This window comes from Aplidium turbinatum, chromosome 11 (assembly GCF_918807975.1).
Source record: "Aplidium turbinatum chromosome 11, kaAplTurb1.1, whole genome shotgun sequence".
NCBI lineage: Eukaryota > Metazoa > Chordata > Ascidiacea > Aplousobranchia > Polyclinidae > Aplidium > Aplidium turbinatum.
The window spans coordinates 6116177-6140839 of NC_137482.1; the positions used below are offsets into that span (position 1 = coordinate 6116177).

The 24663-nt window shown below is 37.7% G+C and overlaps 1 protein-coding gene across 1 annotated transcript; it reads right to left on the reverse strand.

The window, feature by feature from the left end:
- Positions 1-5329: 5329 nt before the first annotated feature.
- Positions 5330-24100, reverse strand: LOC145779560 (coiled-coil domain-containing protein 158-like). The gene is made up of 25 exons (XM_082591176.1): positions 23967-24100; positions 22593-22966; positions 22302-22493; positions 21853-22037; positions 21299-21446; positions 20586-20708; positions 20037-20150; positions 19268-19395; positions 18692-18811; positions 17976-18102; positions 17192-17350; positions 16691-16782; positions 15786-15993; positions 15187-15390; positions 14668-14799; positions 14180-14310; positions 13538-13672; positions 12915-13101; positions 11812-11956; positions 11292-11353; positions 10788-10909; positions 9704-9813; positions 7407-7554; positions 6785-6972; positions 5330-6429 (listed from the first exon to the last, which is right to left on the reverse strand). The coding sequence occupies exons 1-25, from the start codon at positions 24067-24069 to the stop codon at positions 6356-6358; spliced, it is 3711 nt and encodes a 1236-aa protein (XP_082447302.1). The 5' UTR covers positions 24070-24100; the 3' UTR covers positions 5330-6355.
- Positions 24101-24663: the final 563 nt, after the last annotated feature.

Here is a 24663-nt window from a genome sequence, read left to right on the forward strand (position 1 = left end):
TTTTTTTAGAACTCGTACTGTACAAAGTAGTTAGTGGCAACTAATAACATTAAGCCACTGTTAATATGATATGTGTCCAACAAAAGACGATTTAAAGTCTCCATCTAATCTGGTCAGTGTTGCCATTTCAAAATTGAAAAAGTTTTCTGTGTTGGTATAAAGAAGTCAACTTCTGTGTACTTTATGTTGACGCATAATAAAAAATGATTCAACTTTGTTCACAATTTCCATGTGTGAATTTTAAAGAAATGTTTGCTTTCTTTGACCCAATTTTAGACGTTTCAAAAGTCTAGAATGGCGGTGTTAAAAAATCTGGACTCTAGCCGACTTTGGTCATGTTAAGTGGTTTATTGCAGCAAATCAACCAGACCAAGACTTGTTTAGGGTCTGAGTATGGAGCGGTTTGTCTGACCGCAAACCTCTGAACTTTTTTGACAGCAGACAACAGTATCAAGGTTGCCAGATGGGTAAATGGTGCAACAAACATTGACATAATAGGCTACAGTGAAAGTTAAAACTACTTAGTAACACGAATAAAAACTCTCACATAAACCAGACAAAAATTTGGTAAAAAATGATGCAGCTCAAAGTTTATTTTTATTCATGTATTATAAATAAAACGTATAAAACTAATTGCAAATTTTGCGACTTTTTCACTACTACTGTAATTAACCTCGGCCTTGGTTGTGACGTTGCGATTCTACGCAAACTACGTCAACAATTGATAGGCCTAATAGCAACAGTCACTATCTTATTACAATTCTTAGGCCAGCGAGCGAGTACTTAAAAGTAAAAGTTAGCAATACCAACTATATACCTTTACCCAGGTTGCTTATAGTAATTATTTTTTGCAACATCATTGATCAAAAACTTCATTTTTTTTCAAGTACGGTACACAAAAACTGATTTTGACAGTGATCTTGATCTTCAAGATCACGATCTTGATCTTGATCTTCAAGATCACATAGTTTGGTGATCTTGATCTTCAAGATCACCTATTCTTGGTGATCTTGATCTTCAAGATCACCAATACTGGTGATCTTGCCCATCTCTGAGCATAGTAGCCTACACCAGTGGCCTAAGAAGTAATGCAAAAGCGATGAATAGAAACCAGCGTATTTCGTGTAAGATAGGCTACAGTGCTACACCATTCACGTTTTCATCACAGTCTATCGATTCCAGGTCGGATCATAAGACGAAAAACCGAAGACTAAAAAAAACTTAAACCGAAGTCTACAGTTCCGTACCGATTGTATTCTTTCTTGCATAACGCAGTAGACCAGCGGTTCCCAACCTGTGGGTCGCGGCCCCAACTGAGGTCAAAGTCTGACAATTTGCCTGGGGTCACCTGAGGCCTTCTGAAAAGTTTAGAATTTCATTAGTTTAGAAATTTAGAAAGTTAACTCTTAACAATGGGCAGCTCACCACAAAGTGCATCGCGATTTTACTAGAGTCTAGTAAAATCGCGATTTTATCATGGTTTGTCTGGTAACTAGACAAACCAAAACACCCTGGGCAAAAATAATGCATTTTTTAAGCAAAAGTTGGACTTGAGGTCGTGATTTTTGTTGATATTTGTGAGAAAAAAGTTAAATTTTCAAACATTAAGCAGCTAGGACGCAAGTTGAAAGCTAGGCTATTATTTCTGCATCAGTTGATAGCCTGGCAAGCCAGTGTAAAAATTGGCAAACCAACTTCACAAGATTGCTTACTTGGTTGACATCTTTGCAATCTTAAATGAGTTAAATTTGTCTCTCCAAGGACCAAATGCAACATGCCTAGATTTGTCAGAAAAGATCCGAGCATTCCAGTTGAAACTTCAACTTTGACAAAAAAAAATTGGATGAAAATAGAATTTACAAGTTGCCGAACTTATCTGCTTTCTTTGAGGAAAATGATATTGAACAGGAAACAATGAAAAGAACAATACTTTCTGTCAAAGAACACTTCAAAATTCTTAAGGAAGAAATTTCAAGGTATTTTCCTAATTTACCTAACACACCATTTGCCCTTGCTAGAAGCCCATTCACCATCAGAGTTGAAGATGTTCCTGAGAATGCACAAGACGAGTTCATTGAACTCATTACCAGCGATGCAGCAAAAACTGATTTTTCTTCAATGTCAGTTACCAAATTTTGGATCGAAGGTTTGCAGTCATATCCCGTTCTGTCTGAGATCGCATTGCGCCTGATTCTTCCTTTTCCAACAACATACCTTTGTGAAACAGGCTTTTAAGCTTGTTGGTTATCAAATCTAAATACAGGACCAGACTTGATGCAGAAGATGATCTGAGTTGTGCTCTTGCAAAGACTGCTCAAAGGATTTCAGATCTGGCTAAAAAGAAGCAAGCACAGGCTTTTCACTGAACAAATTGTTGTGTTGTTTATTTATTTATTTATTTAGAAGTCAAATTTAATATATAGCCTAGTAGCCTACTAGTTAGCTCCAAAAGTGCAGTGAAGGAAGATCAACCCAACTAATTTTATCCTTGGGGTCACCGCAACTTGGCAAATGTTAGAAAAAGGTCACGGTACCCAAAAGGTTGGGAACCGCTGCAGTACAGTAGACTAAAGATAAACAGACAAAACTTAGTACAACTTCTCGTCAGACTTTAACGGGTTTCACATAATGTCATTAAAAGACTTTAGCTGCTAAAGAGCGACAATAATTAAAGCCATAACATTATCATTATTATTACCTAACGTGACTTGCAGCTAACTCCTACCTTAAACAATTCATCAACGGGCTGAATTCAGACTCAAAAGGTTTTTAAAAAGCTGCCTTTTGGTCTAATGCCATCTGTTAAGCTATGCCAGCAGACTTAAAATTACCTCATAAAAACTTTTTCACCATGAAATAATTTCATCAACACGTTTAGTTAGATCCTGTGTGAGTATAACATCAGCAAGTCAGTTGCATCGGAAGCAGCTGTTTGCTTCTCTGTTTATCATGAAAGAGTTAAACTGGTGTAGATTTTTTTCTTATCCAACCTACTGTATTGTTGATAAAGCAGCAATGAGCTTTAGCCTACCAAATAACGAAATTTTCTTTCAACTTTCTTTGATGAGATATGAGTTTTAGCCATGTTAGGATATTTAAATAATCACCATTTTTGTTTGTCAAGTTTTTTTGTCAAAGTATGAAACTTAGTGTAGTGTGGTTTGCTAGGTTTCAAAATTTCGATACATTTCATTTCAACACAGAATTCTTGGCTTGGTTTCCTTTCGAATGAAAACTTGGTTTCGTCGTAAATTCTATTGTAACCAGTTAGAAACTGAAAACCGGGCAGTCAAATCCCGTCGCTCAGTATCATCATTTTCAGCTTTCAATAAGAAAACTAGGCTACGAAAATCTGGGGGTGATTTCAGGAAGTCGCTTTTAACGTGATGAAAACAGGATGCATGGTGGTGCTGTACCGACTGCAGTTACAGTCCTACATTCTCCACATTTTAGCACAAAACGTCACAAAATGGCTACCAGCCGCTCTCAGGAAAAATCTCTATCATACTACAAAATATAAATGAATATTTTGTTATAGTTGCTGTTATAGGCTAAACAAATCCAATATTTTTTATCACAGTCAGTTTTAAAAACAACAACGGAATATTGTAGGACAGTAATCCTCACGTCGTCTTTCAAAAGCACATGCCTTTCTGGATCTGCTTCTTCTGTCACAACAGACAGTCACATCATGTAACTTTTGCAGCAGCGATAGACTATATAGCCTACCGCCATGGAAATAAGCTACTGAATGTTGTTTTCCAATGCCACCCCTGTTATGGTTGGTTAGTTTTGAATCTTTATCCTCGGACTGACCAAGCCTCTGATAGGTTATTCCTGGTAGTTTCGCATACTTGGAGGCTTTTGACGCAGGGCCGGTTTCCGAGATTGGCAGAGTGAAGTTTCCGATTGTTGAAGTGTTGTTGCCGAGGAATTATTCCATTCACTAGGTGCCGCTGAATGGAGAGCATTCATTTGGATCTGGACGATCAGTAACACCAGTTGGTAAGAAATCCTTTTCCATGAAAATATTCCGATTCAATGGACAAATTCCTGATACTGCCCATCCAGACAAAATATTGGATGGAGTCATTGCTGAGTAGGTCGTATAGACTGCCTCCGGAATATCCAATAAAGTGAAGCGCCTACCAATATTACTTGAGGACCTCATCTAATCATCTACATATTCATTGTAAATGCTTTTAAAGGATTTAAAAACTGATCTATCTAAAGGTTGCAGCGTTCACACTATATTGCTTGTGTTATTGCGCGAGATAACTAGCTGCCTAATTTATACATACATTCTTTCTGTTTTGATCACAACATTTGAATGGGGTAAGTTGGGCCACCGGCCCAAGTTAACTTTTCAAAGTGGCCCAACTTACCCCAACAGCAGACATATTGTTTTGTACAACTTGCCAGATTGATCTATGAAAGATTCGACAGAATGGAGGACCATAAACTGACACTTAACCTCTGGCGATAATAAATATATATGAGCCACAAATATAGCACTTTCAGTTGCAGTTCTGCATGCTTACGTTTCAAGTAGATAATTTTTCAAAAAAACTAAACTTTCTTACTTCACTCATAAACGCTGACCGCAATAAACCTCACCTCACCATTGCATGATCTGAGAACGAAACGGCATCACATGACGCCATCACGTGACATACAGCGATTGTGTATCGCAAGATATATGGGTGGCCCAACTTCCCCCCCAGTCTCCCCTACATGTATAATAAGGGTCGCCGTGCCATATATTATGTAAACAGCGTCTATTACAAAGAAACCTAAATTCCAACAAAAATAACTGATAGCATATGATACCAAAATTGATCTTCTGTGCGAAAACTCATCGCAAGGAACAATAAAAGTGCTCTGGTCCCAAGGTGGCGATCGCGTTTCGTCTCAATCGGTCGTCAGACCACTCGGCATGCGGCAACTCAGCCAATAAGCTACATTTTAGCTACTGCCAAGTCAGCAAATGAGATTTGCTTGGTCAGTTCGGACTTGCTTGGTCATCGCTTGTTCAACTGATTTGCTGACTTGTGATATAGGCCTACCAAGCTTCGGCTTGCAAGCACAGTTGCTATTTTTTCAGTTTCATTATTTACCAACTTCAGCCACTTGCTGAAATGTTGCTAGCTCAGTTGTCACTTGCTCAACTGTCATTTTCTCAGTTCAGAACTGCTGACTTGTAAGAGACTCTTCTCGATTTCTTCGTCGTAACTTCTATGCTACATGGCAAGTACTTGCATGGTGATAATAATCAGAAATAAAAACAAATTGTACTTTACATACAAATCAAACTAACTACATATTCGAATATGAAACGTGTTTTATTTAACAGTGCGCATAATACTACAGAGTACGACGCTTACAGTGCTTAGAAAACCAAAAGTATCGCATTGAAAGCTTAATAAACATTTACTGGCTAAAACAAAAGCATTGGTACACAAGCAATTACAGATTACAGTTGTGCAAAATCGCTATAGTTCTACACTTAATGCATTCAGTACAGTGCTAAGGTACCTTTCAAGTAACAAAACTTACTTTTCAGCACCAACTCAGCACAGATTTTCAATCAACAAAAAATAATGTAAAAAAAAGGTGTTTCAAGCAGAATACGAAGATTTTTTGCAGAGTATGCGATCGCTGATTGAAAATTGGTTAAATAACGAAGTAATTAGAGCATGCATTCACTGTTTTTCGTCACAAAACTTTTACGTAAATGCGTTCTTCAGTGAATCTGATTTATAGATAGAGCAAGTGACGTCACAAAAATGTGATCCTCTGATTGGCATGCAGCTAACGACGTTATGAATTTCTGGTTGAAACCGGTTGGATTGAGGTAGATCATAAACCGTAAGCATAGAAATGGCGTAAAACCATCTAGAAACTACAGTCATTAAAACCCAGACAGTAAATCAACCGTTTGACGTTGAATGAATGTAAAAAAGGTTGATCTACTGTCTGGGGATAACCACAGCTCAAGTGCTGTCATATTTTTCTTCTGCTCATTGACATGATAAAATTCTCAAGTTACCTAAATTTTAGGCAACAAGTTCTTCAATCAACTAAAAGCAGGTGAGGATTATCTTAAAAGTCCTGGTAATCATTATTTTTATGTTGATTTTACGTTTAAAAAGATTGAAATCAGGTAAAAAAAATAGAAAGGTTGCTTAACAATTGCATAAACATTTGCATGAAGCAATGGCACTTGTGTCACGGAAGGCTGGTGCAAAGAACAACAGAGCAAAAATATCGGCCATTCATTCGCTGATGGTCACAGGCAACTTCCACAAGAGCTTGGGTTTTTGGAAAGATGCTTTTCTTGAATTTCTCGAAACGATCATCTCAGTTTTTTTCCTGTTTCTCTCACTTGCTGCAATTTCTCGTCTTGTTTTTTTATTAATTTAGCAGCAACTGAAAATAGATTGAGGTTGAGATTAATAACAAGGCGAGGAACGTTACGACTGAAGCTTTAAACGTTATGTTTATTTTAGTGTGATGCTTTTCTCCATGTTGGCGCATTGCATAATGTTTGAAGATTGACTTACTTAGTTTTATCACAACCATCTTGCTGCAAAAATGCAAGAAAAAAACTCAAGTTGACTGCAACGGATCTGTTGTTTTATGAACCCCAAAAGCAGCAATTGTTGCTAGTCACTTCACAAACTGCTTTCCCAGTTTACAAAAGTTGCCTTTTTACATCGTTTCAACGTTACCAGACGATGTAAAAAAAAGAAACTTTTTTGCTGGGTTTGTGTGCTACCATTACCTTTATTCTGTCGCTCCAATTTGCCACCAATCTTGGACAGACCCTCGATTCTGTTTTGAAGCTGACGACACAACTCTTCCGCGTTGTCAGATATCGCTTCTTTGACAAACTTGTCATGGACATTTTCCTGCTTCTCGTCTCCAGGGATGTTTAATTTGAACTTTTCTGTTAAATTTTCCAAAGGATTTCTGATAAAACACAAAAAAAGTCAGAAAACATATTTGGAAGTAATTCTTATACGATGCGGAATACAAATAGTTTTGAGATAAAATTATGAAAAATAATATAAAGATTTTATTCTCTTTCACTCCTTCGCTAATTGTCATCTGCAGACGTTGCATCAATGTAAAAGAGGAAGGGTGATCGCTGGGCAAGTTTGTAAGTCTTCACATGTACGCCTTTCCATGCTTGCCAGAATACTGAGAATTTAAGAAATGCGTTTTTTATGTGGCCCTGCAACCACTGCCACAACCAAGCGCTTTACCATGGCGTTTCAACACAGCCGTCCCCGGCGCAGTCAAGCACGCAAATCAAAAACAGGGAAAATATCCCAAAATCAAACCAGGAAAGTTTTTCAGAGTTTCAATTAACGTTTGGTCTAATCAATGGTCAAGCTGCTCACCGGGTATGTGGGACTTTGTTTGTTCTTTTCTGATCCAAAGAAACGTCGCCTCCGCCTAGAAGCAAGCTCACCGGGGAGGGAGGACTGGAGCCTGTTCGGCCAAAGCCAGCAGCAGCAGACTTCACAGGCGACGACGTGAAGAGAAAGTCTAGGAAGACGCCAAGATAAGCTTAGGAGAATTGTTAACGTTTATTTATTCCCATTCTACAACAACCAAGATCTTCTACCCGGCAGCATAATCTGTCATTTTTACATTGATTCAACGTCTGCAGACGTTGAATCGCGTTAATTTTGCTGTATAGGTAGAGACTTCACTTATTTTTTTACTACTCTCTTACTGCACTTCACCTCTGGATGCACATGGCAAGGTTTTGAAATTAAAGCGACTTGCCTTTCATCTCCGATACAATGACAATGAAAAATTGTATGTTTAAAGAGAAAAAACATTGCCCAAATAAATAGATAAATTAAAACTCAGAACAATAACCAATCAACGAGGCAGGCTTTACAAACTTGGGAAAACTAGACGTTAAAATGATGCCAAAAAGGTAACTATTGCGGGTCTGCTACCATTCGGCGAGTCCGATTCGGCGCGTCCAATTCGGCTAGTCCGATTCGGCAAGTGCCCTATTCGGCGAGAGCCCTTTTCGGCGAGTTCCCTATTCGGCGATTTTTTGATTTTTTTTTAAAATTATTGGTTACCGTAGCCTAATTACCATTGCCGCTTTTACATCGTTTTAACGTCGCTAAACGTTGAAATAAGACCCTAACCCCTAACTCCAAACCCATAACCCCAACCCCTAAAACGGCAATGATAATTAGGCTACGGCAGGGCTTCCCAAAGTGGGGGTCGCGACCCCTTCATGGGTCGCGCAACAAACTTCGGGGGTCGCAGAAAGTATACAAATTTTACACAAAGCACTGCATATTAACACATGAACAAGATGCTGTGACAGTTATTAACTTTATTAAGAGTCGTACACTCAATAGGCTACCCGTATTTTGTAAGTTTATATAGTGAAATATGGAATAGGAGTTTAATACCCTTTTTGCTGCATTGCAAAAGTGGATTTCAAAACTAAAGCCAATGCTTTAAAATGTTATTAGTGTTAAAAAATTTAGTCGTGATTTTTCCAACGGAAAAAAGTTTAGACTTTGTCCGCCGTTTTTGTAAAGACGTTTTTGAAAAGGCTTTTCAAATTATCCTATTTATCAGGTTTGCTTGAAAAAAGGTATGAATATAATTTGTCCTTCCAAAGAGAAAAACATCTATATTTTTATATTGAAATCTAAAGTAGGAGCGTTCATCAAAAAATTAAACATCTAGAAACAAAAAATTGAAAATGATTCATTTGAAATATTCTCATTTACTGAAAAGTTTTTGGCTAACAATGGCGTGGAATCAAGCGTTATTAAGCCTTTGGTTATCGACACTTGTCAAGACTGTTGAAAGAGTTTAAAAAGGAATTTCTTCTAGAATTGGACAATACCAATTTAGATTGCATCCAAAACCCATTTGCAATGCAAAAACAAAGTAAGCCTACCGAGCACCTCTCTTTCACATCCGAGGAAAAATTTGCAGATCTATCTTTTGACTCTTAAGTTGTGGCTTAAATTTTCTGGAAAAAAGTTTCACACTTTTTGGCTTAGCCTAACGTTAGAGCGAACCGCACTCCTGCCGTTAATCTCCACGTAGCCTATAGGCTATGTGCGATTGTGCGTGTCAGTGTTTTCAACGTCGATAAAATACCGTTCCAGCGTAAGTTAACATTGAAACTGCCTTGAGACCAGCATTGACAAACATCGAGCGACAACTAGACCTGCTTTGTGGCAGAGAGCAGTCGCACCCATCACACTGAATAAATAAATATGTTTACTTTAGGTTTTATTTCCAGCAGGCTAGCCTACAAGTAGTAGGCTTCGAGTACGGATAGCTTGTTTTTAATTTTCATTTAAATAAAACCTTTCAATAATTATCACAAACGTATACTGTATTTTGCATTGTTTATTCTTTTAACCGGAAAGGGTCGCGGAAAATTTTAGGAGATTAAAAGGGGTCCCGAGCAAAAAAGTTTGGGAAGCCCTGGGCTACGGTACCCAATAATTTAAAAAAAAAATTCAAAAATCGCCGAATAGGGCACTCGCCGAATCGGACTAGCCGAATTGGACTCGCCGAATCGGACTCGCCGAAACGGGCCATTCCGAACTATTGCTGACTGCTCCAAGTTACAAAAAAAACGTATCTTTAGAATTTAGATGTATCAACAATTCACCATTTAACCAATGACAATCCCCACCTTGATGAGGATAGTCGCTTATTGTGTCATCATGCGATGAGGTCACGTGACTGGGTTCGGAATGAACCGAGGAAACATCGGAATGAACGAAGACGATCGGAAGTTCGGAACTAGACAAATCGGAAACGTTAATTGTTTGAGAGTTGGTGTGACATTCTGTAACCCAGACAACAAATCGGTCTTATGTTTGTCGAAACCCGATTGTAGCAAGAACTGACAGCGACAGATACCGTGTTTCGCCCATGAGGCTAGGCTCATCAGTGTCGCACCACTAATTCTGCCACAGACTACCGATCACTGTGTTACCGGTCAGTTTAAATTTTAAGCCTTGTGCTGCTAGCGAGGAAGAAAGCTCACTTCTTCACAAATCAGTAAAATTTTACATTAATTCAGCGCTTGCAGACGTTAAATCAATGTAAAAAAAAGACTGATCTACTGGCTGAAAAGCAGCATTATAAATAACTAGATACGTTGACTGAACGTCAAGTAACATAACTCCAAATAAAGAGGCGTCTCCCGATCTCGACGCAATCACAACCTAGCTGTTAGGGCAATAGAATGAGTTTGGCTTTTAGCAGCATGGTCGTTGTTTGTTTCGCAAGTGAAGATACAAACGACCTGTTTTAGCCTGATGCTGCGGGTTCGCTGTGGTAGTAGCGGCTTGCACTAGCTTCGGAACACTGTTCCTTAGTCATTCGTCATTGCACAATTCACATGACTGGGAACTGTGTTCTGAAAGCTAATGCAAACCGCTATTACCACAGCGAACTCGCAGAATCAGGGTAAAACAGGTGGTTTGTATCTACATTTGTGGAACTAGCAAGTAAAATCCTTCCTTTTGACATTGATTTAACGCCTACAGACGTTGAATTAATGCAAAAAGGGAGGATTTTGTTTGCTGGGTGGGAGGGTGTCCTCACACTCACAGGTTTTACATTTACATGATTTAGCAATGAATTAACACAAAGAAGCAAATTTTCCACACATCTGAGACTGATAAACAGTTGTTGTACGCAAACAATAAATCAATGTAAAAACGGTTGATTTGCTGTCTGGATAGGAAAAGCAGACCAAAGATTGTTACCTTTCATTGGCAGAGGACGGCTTCGTTTTTTGAGTGTTATATTTTTTCTGTCGTTTTCCATTTCTATTGGAACTTGGTAGACTATCTTGAGCTGCCAGATGGTCTCGAACTTCAGTTAAAACCTGAATAACACAAAAATGACTGATGAGCCTGTCTTGTGCTGATGAGTCTGTCTTATGCAATGCAACAAAAAGAACTTGATTTTATTTGATTCAAAATCTGCCGATTTCATTTTCACATTGATTCAAAATGTGTCGAAGTTGAATCAATGTAAATACTGGCAAATTTGCTGTCAGAAAATAGGCCAGAAAATTATTGCAAAGTTCGACTTTAAAACGAACCGACCACTTGATGAACCTAAACTGTACAAAAATAGTTTTAACCATTTGTCATTCCTTTACAACTATTTGACAATAACTGTAAAAACCATGGTTATTCCATAAAAAATGTAGAACTAGCAATTTCGGCAGAAAAGTCGGTGTTAACAAAACAGTTGTAAGTTACCTGATAAATGTCGTTTGTCGAAAGGTTGGGGTGAGGTTCGGTAGAAACTTGTTTGTTGTTCGCTGTCAATCAAAATGATTGATGTTTAAAAATATGGACAAATGGTGGGAAGAAAATCAACACAGTCTGCGACTGATACAGCACTTTCAACAAAGATGCATTGGTTCAACTGGATTAGAAAAGTCGCTCCTAAAGTATAATTCCACATTTTCATGGCTTGCCTTTTGACACTCAACGCAGCCAAAAAAAACAAGAACTTAAGAAGTTTTACGCGTAGAACTCAAAGAAACACCGATTGCAACTAGTGGCAGAATAAATTCGGTACAAGTTTGTTCTCAATCAATTTACACGATGCGCAACCTAATATTTGAACCAAGGTGCCTTGATCTTGTACAGCCATCTGGGGCAACAGCATGTTCTGCTCATGAAGAACCAACTAAAGCAACGAACCAACTATGCCTTAATAGATGAGATTAATCAATTACTATTTATCGTAAAGCATTTCCTCTTAGTAGTATACCTTGGCTATCTTTTCCTAAGCTGACATCACGTGATGGGACTTGTGTTGCCATGGTAGCAAGTATTCGTGCCAACATGTTCTGTAAGATTCCGTTGTTGGATGACGACACAGACGGACGACCAAACGAGTTCGGAACGGCTTCTGCCTGGATAGGTTGTAGGAATGACAGACAGCAAAATCCATCATTTTTACATTGATGAATCAATGCAATCTCTGCAGACGCTGAATCAATGTTAAGATGACGGATTTTGCTGCCTGGGAAGTTGGTTTCAAGATGTTACGTAATGACACAAACCCCAGTTGCACAACCGGATGATTTGATTGAACTACAGTATTGTAACGTTGTAGAAACATAAAAACAACGGTAGCCGTTCCATGTGTCCTTGTCCAACAGCAGAACAATAATTCAAAACATCGAACATATGAAGGCAAATTAAATATTAACGTTATAAATGGTTATTGGTTAGGGCATGGCCACCTAAAGATACGGCCTGATTTGTCACATTTTGCAGAAATTTCCAGGTTTTTCTAACTTTGGGGGAACGTTTAAATAGAATTTTCTAAAAATTAGATTTTTACGCTTTCTTTATTCTTTTCCCCTGATGACACAATAGGTTTTAACATCCTCACATGTTGAAAAACAAAGAAAATTTGATTTTGTAGATTTTAGTCAGACTGTTAATTTTCAATAACAGTCTGATTTTGCGTTTTTTAACTTACTTTTTCTCATTTGCTACTGCTTCCCCAAGGCAACAAAAAAGTTTTTTGTCATTAGGAAACCGCAAAAAGTAAAAACATCTCAAAAAATGTCAGTCAAGCACTAGCAGTAGCTGTAATCAAAATCTGAAAAATGTGACAAATCAGGCCGCATCTCCAGGTGGCCATGGTTAGGGTTATGTAAAAAGTGTACAGTTAACCTGTAACGCATTCTAAGTTTCGAACGTTTCATTCTAATCCTTTCATCTAATCATAAAAACGGATTTTGCTTTCTGGGACATGCTCACGATGCTTTGTATCAGAAATTGCCAAAGGGTGTGAACCCTCATTTAGCTTCTTGAAAAGCAGAACCAATCCTACTTCGTGTATACAGGCTGGAAACTTACTTTCGATCGGTCCTCTACCATGCCAATCTGAGCAGCAGGCATTCGCTTGTCCATCATATCGAGGTTACGACGGATGTGAGCCTTAGACAGCTCGTTCTCTTGTCTGTCAATCATCAACTGAGCTTCTGTGTTGCGAACGGAAGCCTGCTCCAGCGCTGCTTGCAACCTCTCAACTCCCAGCCGGTAACTGGAAAGATGTTGGCAGAGAATAGTAGAAATTTGTATGATATTGCAAAAAAAAACAAAATTACAAAAAATACCACGCTCTATCATTGCAAAAACACATTCAAGATTTTTTTTTCCTTGAGGAGTGGTAACGTGCAACACCAACGTGGCATCAATAAACAAGCAGCAATGCGACACGACATAACTGAATATTAATGACGTGCTAATCATAATGTTGATTGTTGAACTGATCAGTTATGGTTTCAAAGATATCCAGTTTTTAAATAAGAAAAACGAAACAGAATTTCGATTAAAACATAATTCCACAAAAACTAAGACATTGCTCTAGTCACAAGGTGCCTAAGAGCTTTCTTAATTTTGTCATTGGCTAACCATTTGAAATTTATGACAGTTAGGCTGGAAATATAAAAGAAGCAACGCTTAAGCAGCCTTGTAACCTTTTTTCAGTTTTAGTTTTATTTTTCAGTTCATTTTCACATTTCTTCCATTTCTCTCTTAAGTTGTCAACTTGTTTTTGAAGCTTGGAAGTTTCTTTTCTATAGAGCTTGTTGTCTTTTTCTTCTATTTCCAATCTGGTAAAAATACTTCAGTTGAAGCTGCTCGATTCTTAAGTCAATTGAAAAAGAACAAAACTTGTCTACTTTATGACGGCAAGTCGATTGTGACGCCATGAATAAAATTTAAAGCAAAACTATTCTATTGAGCAGCCACTCGACAGTGACGTGGGTGCAATTTTTCAATTGATTTCAAAAAACACTTGAGGTACATAGCAGTCATATTAGACATTCGTCTTTTAAATCGCAGTCAAGCGGCGATTATTATCCGCCACCCAGCTGTTTGAGGACTGACCTTTCGACACAATTCTATTCACTCAAAAACAACTAGACATCAACATGAATACGCTGACGAGATACAAAAAATTAAACTAACAATAGCCTGTTTTACTCCTAGTGGGATCTTGGTAAGTTATATCAGGGGTGTGCTACCTTTATTTTCTTCGCGGGCCGCATTTGGCCGCGGGCCGCACGTTGCACACCCCTGGGTTATATGAATATAAAGAAAGTTTGCGCTTCACATACTTATCATAGACGTTCGACAACTCTGTCTGCAGCGAGTCGATCACGCCCCGTTTGTCAGTCACTTCCTTCTGCATGTTCGCTGCGATCACAGCGGCCTTCCCGTCAACGTTCTTGACCGCGTGCAAGGCGTTCTGAAGACATATTTGATGAAATTTCAAGATTGTTTTATTTCCACAAGCGCGGTTGGACACAAACTTAAATTATAACTAGAAAAAATTTGAAGATTCAAAACGCTTCATGTTTGTCTGCTTTCTTCAGTTGAGAGTTGTTGGATAAGCAAAAGCGTGGAAACTTCAACGGGAAATACTGATCAAAAATAAAAGTACTCGCTTGGAATTCGGCTTGGAATCTGTATGTTTGCATAGTGTAAATGAAATTGTAACATTCGCAAATTATGCATAAAAATCAAATCCAAAACCAGTTTTATCAGGCTGAAGGCGGTCTAAAATCAAATTTTTGCAAAATAACTGCAAAAAACAATACGGTACTTGTGTTTGGTGCAGATCTTTCTTTTTGTTTCTTAATTCTTTCTCCAATCCACTTGTTTCTTCTTTATATTTATTTTTCCACAATTTTACTTCTTTGGTGAGAGAATCTCGTTCGTCTATCAAACGGGTCAACTGAAAAGGAGAAAAATTACTTGTTTTGTGAAAAAAAGAAAAATTCGGTTGAAAAACTTCATCAAAAACAGCAACAAAACTTAATTCAACGCCAAACAACAAAAAGTTAATACATATCGATGATATGCGTTTATTTGCCATGCAAGCTAGGTATTAGGCATCTAGGCATTAGGCAAGTTTTTTGTTATATACTGACTGGGTGTTGTAGCTGACACTATTTTTTCATCCCAGATATGATAACAATAAAAAACAAAATTGCAATTAACGCTTTTCTAATGAAGCGACGGGTCTCTACCTAACTAATACGATTTGTTCATTATACTGACAAGTTAATGTTAAAATTCTAAAATACGTTTAAACAAAAAATGTATTTCTTATTTCTATCACCTGTGATCGAGTTTCTTCTAATTCTTCTGTGAGTTCGTCCTTGGCTTTCATTAGATTAGCCACTTGCGTTTCTATGACGTTGACATCTGTAACAATGCGACTCTTTTCTGTCACCAGATCGTTCATGCGTGACTCGTAGTCAACCAATGACTCTTCTTTGTCCTTCAATAACCTTTCCAGCCGAGTGATAGCTTCATTTTTTTCCTAAATTTAAACAAAACAAAAACATTTTCACTTGCAACAAAGTGAAAAATTATTTAAAGTTAACTTTGGTCTCGGGCTTGGCCGCGTCAACTCTTCAACGATGAAGTGAAGCCCCAAGACTGACCCGACCGCCTTCTCCTGATGTACTGGACCCCCGTGAATCAAAGTTGTGTCACATTGTTTGCCGAGCTGCACCCACACAAGTAGACTATCATCTACTCGTGTATCCACAACCGATTACTCAAGGCATTCGACAGGACTTAAAAGTATGCCATCCTGGGCAGTGTAAACATTCTAAAGAGGACTACATGAGATATTATGTTGGCCAACTAACTATATTAATAAAAGTTAACATTCAATCAACATTTCTTATGAATTGAGCACAAGTGCAACACCTTGATTTCTGATTTGAGACCTAGGTTTTCGTTCTCTACGCCATCGAATTTCTTTTCGGAGGTCTTCAAATGTTCTGTTTTCGTTTCCAGTTGGTGACGCAGTTGCATCGCAATTCTCTCCTTGTCGTCAGCGACAGACTTCGCGGTTTCAAGATCGGTTTGTGTTCTCTCGGCCGCACGACGTAGCTCGGTGTAGTCCGCCTGAACTCTGCAGCAAAAACGTAATTTGATGATGTCGAAATTCCTCAAAAGATGCGCGAAACGCCACTGCGCAGCTACGACCACAAGTTGCCAGCCAACGATGGCGTCAGCACAAGGCTGAGCGTTCACAATACAACAACGAACATTGCGTTTCGCATACCGGTGTAGATTCCACGCTAGCCATCAAGACTTTTCTAAAAACATGTTTCTCGGCAGTCGAGTGTAGCAAAAGCTGACAGCGATATACCTGTTTTACCCAGAGGCTGGGCTCAAATCACTAATATTCATGCCACATAGTTCTCAACCGCTGCTTTTGCCAGTTAATTAAATTGTTAGTTTACTTGCAGGTAACATCACTTATTGGGCGCTGTACATCAGGATCTGAAAGGCTGCATGGTTGCGCAGACAAAGCTCATGCCAAACCGCACAAGAAACCTGCAAAAACGGTCACGTACAAAAGCCGATGAAAAAAGATATCTGACTTAGAAAACTAAAAAATGACTTCGAAAATTTTGATGCCTTTCATTTCGAGAGCTACCGATCTAAGTTGTAGAGTTATCGATCCAAGTTGTAGAGTTACCGACTCCAAGTTGTAGAGTTACCGACTACAAGTTGTAGAGTTACCGACTCCAAGTTGTAGAGTTACCGACTCCAAGTTGTAGAGTTACCGATCCAAGTTGTACTTTAGATTGGATGAAACTTACACGTTCAACTTTTCCTCAGACGTTTTTCTTCCTTCCTTTGCTTCAATTAATTTACGGTCGGATAAACTCAGTTGCGACGTCAAGCGGTCAATCTAAAAAAAAACAGCAAGTCTGCAAAGAGACTTTTACTGAAGCACCACCCTCCAGATTTATTATATAAGTATAAATCAGCTTTCAGCTTGATAAAACATTAAAACGTTTTTAATGCAAGTCTACGTCTGTTCTGTCACTCGGTCATTGGAAACTATTACATCCCAGGAGATTTGTGAATCGATTTTACATCGTAAAGAATTAATTTCGGACAGTTGCTTTTCAATTCGGTTTCAAGAAGCAGGTACAATCGATTACCATTCCAATACGAAGAAATGTAACTCATCTGCGCAACCAAAGTCATCGCAATTAGAACTAATCTCAAATCAATTTTGATGAGAAAAACATTTCTATCGAGCCTTTGTCCTTGAAACGCTAATTCATTGTCAAATTACATAATAAAAACTCAACCTGTTTGTCTTTCTCTTTCACCATTTGCATCGCCTGGGCTCGCTCTGAGATCACGTCGGACAGCTGACGTTCGGCCGCTTCCAAGGATGCCGCAGCCCGCGAAAGATTCTCCCGCAACCCGATGTTTTCATCTGTGACTTTTGCCACCCTTTCGTCGGCCTAAAGTGTAATTATCGTGACGCAATGCGTTTGGTGACGTCACAAGTAAGACGATATATAATGACGTCAGAAATATGAAATCATTGGTACCGGGCCCAAATTATCCTCTTAACAGCCCTGGTTGTTGGTACACCACTCTTATCAAGCAGTGAAGCGGTAACCAGGCACTCCTTAAAGAAAGTGCTTTATGGCAATGCTTACGGTTTTTAAAAGGGTTCATTTACAAGCAAACATTTGGATAGATTTCTAATTTGGCTGTGTTTTCCATCCACCTGATGTTGTATTGTTTTTAAGATATTGAAGATTTTTGATTGACTGCCTTGAACCCACTTTCAATCTTACATATACACGGCCAATGTTACAGCCAACATAATTTGTGTGTTCTTGCATTACTACAATACCACAATGAAAGATAAAACTGCATTTATCCAAGGTCATGAATTTGATCACAGCCACACGCAGTTGGGTCATACAGTTCCGGAGCCACTATCATCTCCGAACCGCAGCCGGAGTTGAAAAAAGTGGCCGGAGTTTAGCAGGGGCCGGAGGTTGTTCCATCACTAGACAAGTTAGTCAAATTTTAAGCATCTGTGATCAGTGACGTTTTGAAGCACAACTGTGCCACCTTGATTCGTTGGATGTTTTCTACTTCGTTGATTTCCTTGACAACTTTCGTTGACAAATCGCCGCGTAGCTGAGCAGCAACTTCTCGAAGTCGGGATATTTCAGCGGTCTTCTCTTCTACTTGAAGCCTGCAAAGCAAAAAGCATTTACAACAGTAGTCATGAAACGAGATTTGCTAATGAGAAATACAGTGAAAACCATTTTCATAAAAGTACCTGCAATAAAAACTGAAGTAAAATTCAATCCTAAGCCCAATTTTTAAGTTCGAATCTGAGCGTGAATATTTTAAAATCATAAAGAAATAAAACAAAGTAACTTGAGCGGGTTTAACCTTTAACATGATGTATTACATACACGTTTTATTTCTCTATGGTTCAACAAAGCAAACTCTCTACCAAAGCTTTATCATATTTTAAAATGTAACCTAAAATTGTGAATAATTTAGCTCGCTGCTCGGTATTACATTCACTTCAACCTGGGTTTTCTTTCGGTCATTGACCGATTTTTTAGCAAAATGTCCGAAAAAAATATAGTCAATTCGGTCAAAATGTCCGAAAAAATATATAGTCAATTGACTATATATGACCAAAAATGACTAAAAATGACCGAAATAAATAAAAAATGACCGAATTTTTTCAAGTCATTTCGGACAAATGACCGAAAAGTCTCAGCGAAAAAAAAACCTAGACTTCAACAACTGTGCCGAGTTACTGCTACCTCATTTCGTTAATTTCTCTTTCCAAGTCATTTTCTTTTCGCAACAAAGACTTTCGCTGTTCTCGTTCCGTGTTCAGTTCAATGACAATTTGCTGCGTGTGGTTGTTTGTGTCTGCAATGCTGCACAATAGAGACATTGTGTTTAACATTCAACCGTTGCAGCCACCGACTTGCCGTGAGATTTGTTGAAGAAATGTTTTCTCCTCGGACTAAGACAGCATTTTGGTGAACCCAAGCATGGCAGTTTTGCGTTGAGAATTCAAACCACTGGCGCAGACTCGGGTCATTGAGGTTGGCAGTGTGAAGTTCCCACTTGTAGTCAATTTGAATTACGTTGCTCGCCAGGCACCCAGGGAGTCGTTGCAGACATAGCCGAGTGGTCATACAGAAATACAATTTACATCACATAAAGAAAATAGCAACATGGAACTAGGATCGGTGCAAAACTACACGATTTATGATTACCCAGCCGCAAAATTTGCACTTTTTACATTGATTCAACGTCTGCAGACGTAAAAAGGGCCGATTTTGCTAGCTGGGTAATAACTAAATACACGAACATGTAAGTTGCATTACTTTTGCTTCAGGGATTCATTTTCGTCTTCTAGACGGTCGTTGACGTCTGTTGCGTGTTTAAGATCGTATTCCATGCAGACCAGCTTTGATTGAAGATCCCCTTTGTCTTTGTGATGATCATGCCTCAGCTGGTGGGGGAGGGAATTGGTTACAATTATTTAGACTTTGCAAAATCCAAGATAATTGTCTGTAAGAACTAAGTTTGAAATTTTGAAGCAAACGTTACGAGAAAAAGAATCTATAAACTGAATTGCTGGACCGTTTGGGACAATTAAATCGTACAAAAATTTAGAATTGCAGATTTGATTCCTGATGACACACGCACGTGTCGAAAACGTTGGTTATTATGTTATATATTTTGTTTTGTGTGTAATGCGTTATGTTATACCTGCTAAGGTTACTTTGTTTTGCTTGTCTATAGTTCAAAAATTTAGAAATTATACAAGATTTCCTGCATAATGCACCACTTTATTTTTTAATACTTTATTATGCTTTTTTTACAGTCTGTATAAAATTTGGTTTGGAAACAGTTAAGTAAACTGAGGAAACAAATAGAAGTGACATTACATAAGAAAATTGAACAAAGACACAATTTTATTTCTAAATTAATAATCACATGTCTTTGAGATTTAATGTAATGAAAATACATCAGAAATCTAATTTAAACTAAAGGATTTCTAACTTACTCGTTTATTGCAACATCGAATTCAAATGTCAGCACGCATCAAATCAAAGTCACCAAATGAATCGATACAAACCAAAAGCACACCTCATCAAGCTGCTTGTTCAATTCATTGATCAGGTCGCGAGAGTCGGTAACCAAACTTTTCTGAGTCCTGTTGTCGATTTGGAGTTCTCGCATTTCGTTCGTGAGCAACTCCAGCTGATGCAGAGAAAAAGTGTAACATCAATTTGTAGAAACGTAAGAAAGATACAGATTAACCTAAAGTACTTCTCGCTGAGGCAACATAAGTATAAAACCCAGACATAAACTATCTTTTTGAAAATGTGAAGATGTTGCAAAAGCGTGTGTTCGCAAAAAAACACAAAAGGTTTATGACTTTTGGATGAATTTGAAATAAATATGCGAGAGCTCCTGTGATCTAAACTAAGTTAGACAGTTATTATTAAAACAAAGCAGACTCTTTTATCAAGCTGAAGAATTTGGTTTAATATCAATCATTTCAAACTGGATTGTGATAGTACAGATTATATCTCCAAAGAGCAAAATCCATCATTTTTGCATTGATTCAACGTCTGCAGACGTTGAATCAATGTAAAAATGATGGATTTTGCTCTTTGGGTCAGTCAGTCTTACATGGTTTTCCGCTGTTTTACACTTCTCTCGTTCCTCGGCTAAAGATCCCTCGTACTTCAGTTTCAGTTCGTTAATCGTTTCCGAGGCATCAGAAGAAGCCAGTAACCTGTCAGCCTCGTGAGCCTGCACAAACATGCGAGATTATCTTTTGAAATTGCTGAGTCATGGCTGAAGAATTTGTAAAGTAATTTTTAGCTCAGTCAGCAAGTAGAAATCATAGTCTAAACTACAGTATGGGATATCCATACGCTATAGAAGTTTAAAATGGTATGGAAATGTTACAAGAAATGAGCAGTAGCGTTCCGTGACCACCATTTGTTTCTTAGGTGTTCACATTTTACAGCAGGCTTTAAACCCACACTGAGTTTGTGGTTTGCTCAATAGCTCTTCATATCATAGCAAAACAAACTGATGTGATATGGTATAAAGAGTCACTGTGCAAATCAAGTATGTCTTTGAAACTTTCTAAAAAAAAAGTGAACACCCAAAAACGATCACCGTACGCCACTGGAAATGAGAATTTGATAGAGACTAAGTTTGGCTTAAAATAATTTCGTAAGTTTGTCAGGCTTAGATGAAATGAAAATTTCACGGTGAGTTGCACTAATGATTTTGACAAAAAAAATAGTAAAAACATTGAAAATTGGGAAAGCGATTAGAAACATAATGCATCAGCTTCTCCACCAGTGGAAACGCTGCAATTTTCTACTGACTTGATTGGCAGCGTTCAACTCCGCTTCGAGCTGCAGCAGCTTATTACGTAATGAGTCAGCTTCTTCGTAAGAATTGTTGACAAACCGCTCCAGATTGTCAACGAGCATTTCGGGAACTAACTCGGACACTCGCTCAGAGTCAGCAAACCTGAGAAAAAAGTTTAAGCGGTGCAGTCAGTTGCCACCTTTGGATATTTTGTCATAGCAATAGATACAAGACACATTGCGAAAAATTTTAAGAAAAAAAATTATGGCGGTGATAGAAAATAAATTATACTCTCGCGCGATGAACCTTGAAATTGTTGAAACGAAAAAAACTTTCGCGTTATAAGCCATGTAGTTCTTTATTACCGAGCATTTTTATGGTTTTACCCCTAGTAAGATATGTCTTGTTGTTGCTATGCTTTGAGTCATCATTATGTACAGTACAGTAATTGTAAAAATTCTACACTGAGCTGGATGCTGTACCACTGTAGCAGGCTGATTCAAACGAAGCAGTTAGAGCTGAGAAGTATTGAAACTTTGCCACCGAGTTATCTGAATTAACCTCATACCTTGACACTGAATTCTTGCTTCTGGCCGCGTCTTTATGGACAGTTGATCCAATGATAGACCTAATTTGCGTCATGGCAACTTCATTTGATTGGTTTCTGTTTTCTAAAATTTCCATTCGCTCGTGAGCATCCAGAAGAGCTTGCTCTTGCATTTGGTTAGATGCAGCGAGTTCTTTCAAGGTTGTCTAACATCGACAAATAAGAAAATTGCACTGCACAGTTCTGTACCAAAGTAAGCCCACAATAAACACAACGAAATGTTCACTACTTTGCCAATCAGTCTATCAGGTTATAGTATTTCAACACTAGTAGCAGCATTACAAAGAAAATTGTGAATTCTCAACAATCTTGTTCAGTGTTTGTTCAAGTGTACTAAATAACTAATGGCTAAAGTATCAATGCTATTACAGAGGATCATATTCCTAATAAGAAGCAAAAGTTATTTGAACCTGAAGTCTCTGTATCATGTCTTCCTGTTGACTCATATCCTGTTCCCTTAGTTCCAGCAGCTTCCTCCTCCCAGCCACTGTTTCCTGAAGTTTTCCTTGCAATTCTTCTATCGCATGACGAAACTGTTCTTTTTGGTCGGCCATCCCCCGCTGTGTTTCTTCCAGCTTTGTACTGAGATATTGCACTTGCGCCTACAAAGCACTTTTTTATCAAAAAACAACATCAGCTTGAAACAATTTAACTATAGTTTAACTTTTTATGCCAATTAAGTCAAAAACATCGTTTTTTACCTGAGAATCTTCAAGTGCATTTTCCAAGTGAATTTTTGTGTGAGCTAATATAGAATTTTCATTGTTGGAGTAGAGGCGGTATGGATTATTGCCATTGCCATGTTTGTTATTATTGTTATTGGCATTACTGTTGCTGTGTGAAGGAATGTCAGGGGTTGCTTCAACAGTGGGGAAGGTAGTTGAGGATGATACCAGCTTTCCATCTGCAATGGTCTGTCCAGTTTTTAGTATTCGTTCTCTTGTTGCATTTAGCTGATCTTGCAAACGAATGGCTTGCTTGCTCTGCAAATTAAACTCTTCCTCCAACTTCAAAATATTTACAGGAGGCCTTGTAGTGTTTCTTAGAGCTGGATCATGGTTTGGTTGTTGCTTTTCTACAAACGAAAAAAAACATTAGCCTACGTAAGCAGGAATATTTTCCGATACAATAAATGGACTACTTTTTAGTTTGGAAGTGGCTATTTTTCCACAATCAAGTGTTGCCAGAGTTAGGTTTAAAGTTAGGAAGGTTTAAGGTAAGGGTTAGAGTTAAGAATAAGATTAGGGTTTTGATCTCAGGACTAAAAAAAATTTCCAAAATACAAGTTTTTGTTTTCAAAAGCTTTAAACTTTTCACAAATTAGGGCAGAATTCCTTATCTGGCAACACTATTCAGGCTATTATTACACCATATAGTGTAAATATAGCCACAGCCTTTTAGTTTATTATAGTCTTAAATTTACAAGCTTGTGGATAATTACATATCGCTTTTAGAGTTGCTTCAGTAATATTGTTCTTTTAGACAGTAAAAAATGACATATAGTTACCAAAAACTTCTTAAATTAAGCTGAAAAACACTTGAAACTTCCTGTTAAAATATATTGTCTAAATTTCATGCATAAGGATTGTACAATTTATTAAAAGTTTGAAAGATAGAGCTTTTAAACATTAACAAAATGTCATACACGCCTTGAACACGAACAGCACAGAAAGTATTATATTTGTTGAGTTATTTTTTGTTTGAACATAAAATTGAGCATTAAAATAAAATCTTTAGAGTCTAGATAAAAAAAAAGTTAAGAACACATGGGATGACTACTTGCTTGCTTATGACCTTTACTCCTCTGACATAGCCTATACTGATGATGATGGCCTAAGATAGCCAAGTGAAATCCACAATCGTTACACATGCTTTCTAATCAGCTAACAAAGGACGTGAGAAGAAAATATTTTACTCCATTAATTAAATAGGTAGATCAAAATAATGGATTGCTTGTCTTTCTTTCTTCTTGTTGAATGATAAAAAATGGCTAAGACGATGTTTAACATGATATTCCATGACTTTTAAAACCAAAACTCAAAGCAAGAATGAATTTATGACAAAAGTTTTTGTACCTTTAGCATTTGAAATATTGATTTCGAGTAAGCCAGGGGCTCCCAACTTTTTTCCTTCTTCAAATAACTTTTGAATTTTTGCATCATAATCTCCACTAGCCATAATACCTATGGTTAATCAATTGCAAGCATAAGTGTGAGTAATATATCAATACAACATTATACACATTTTTCTAGCACAATTCTTAATTATGACAATATCTGTATAAAAGAAAACAATTCACTTCATGTTGCAGCCAAGATACTTTAAGCTCACCAGGCTTTTAGTATTAAGTTGATTAAAATATAAACAATGCTAGCCGATTTAAGCACTTTGAAAAAAACGCAAGGATTGGTCCAGTTTTTTGGCTTCATAAATTTTCTCAACCTTTAAGTAAATACCTATTAATGGTACTGTAATTAGCCTAACATGAAGAATGAAGATTTATGGTTGTACCCGGTAGCCAGTTTAACAAGTCGAAATTCTGCCACTGAAATTGATTAGAATGAAACCGCCAACCAATCATAAGCTACGGTTTAAGTGACGTAAAAAATGGCAAAAAGACGATCATAGAAAGCAAATTAAGTGATGGATTTTTTGTCAGCTGGTTGGCTTAGGGATTAGGGATAGAAAGTAATAATTTTATTGACGCGTGTTCGATTCTCACCACTGCTATTGCTCTTTTTCTTCTGTAATTACCAAATAAAGTTCAAAACA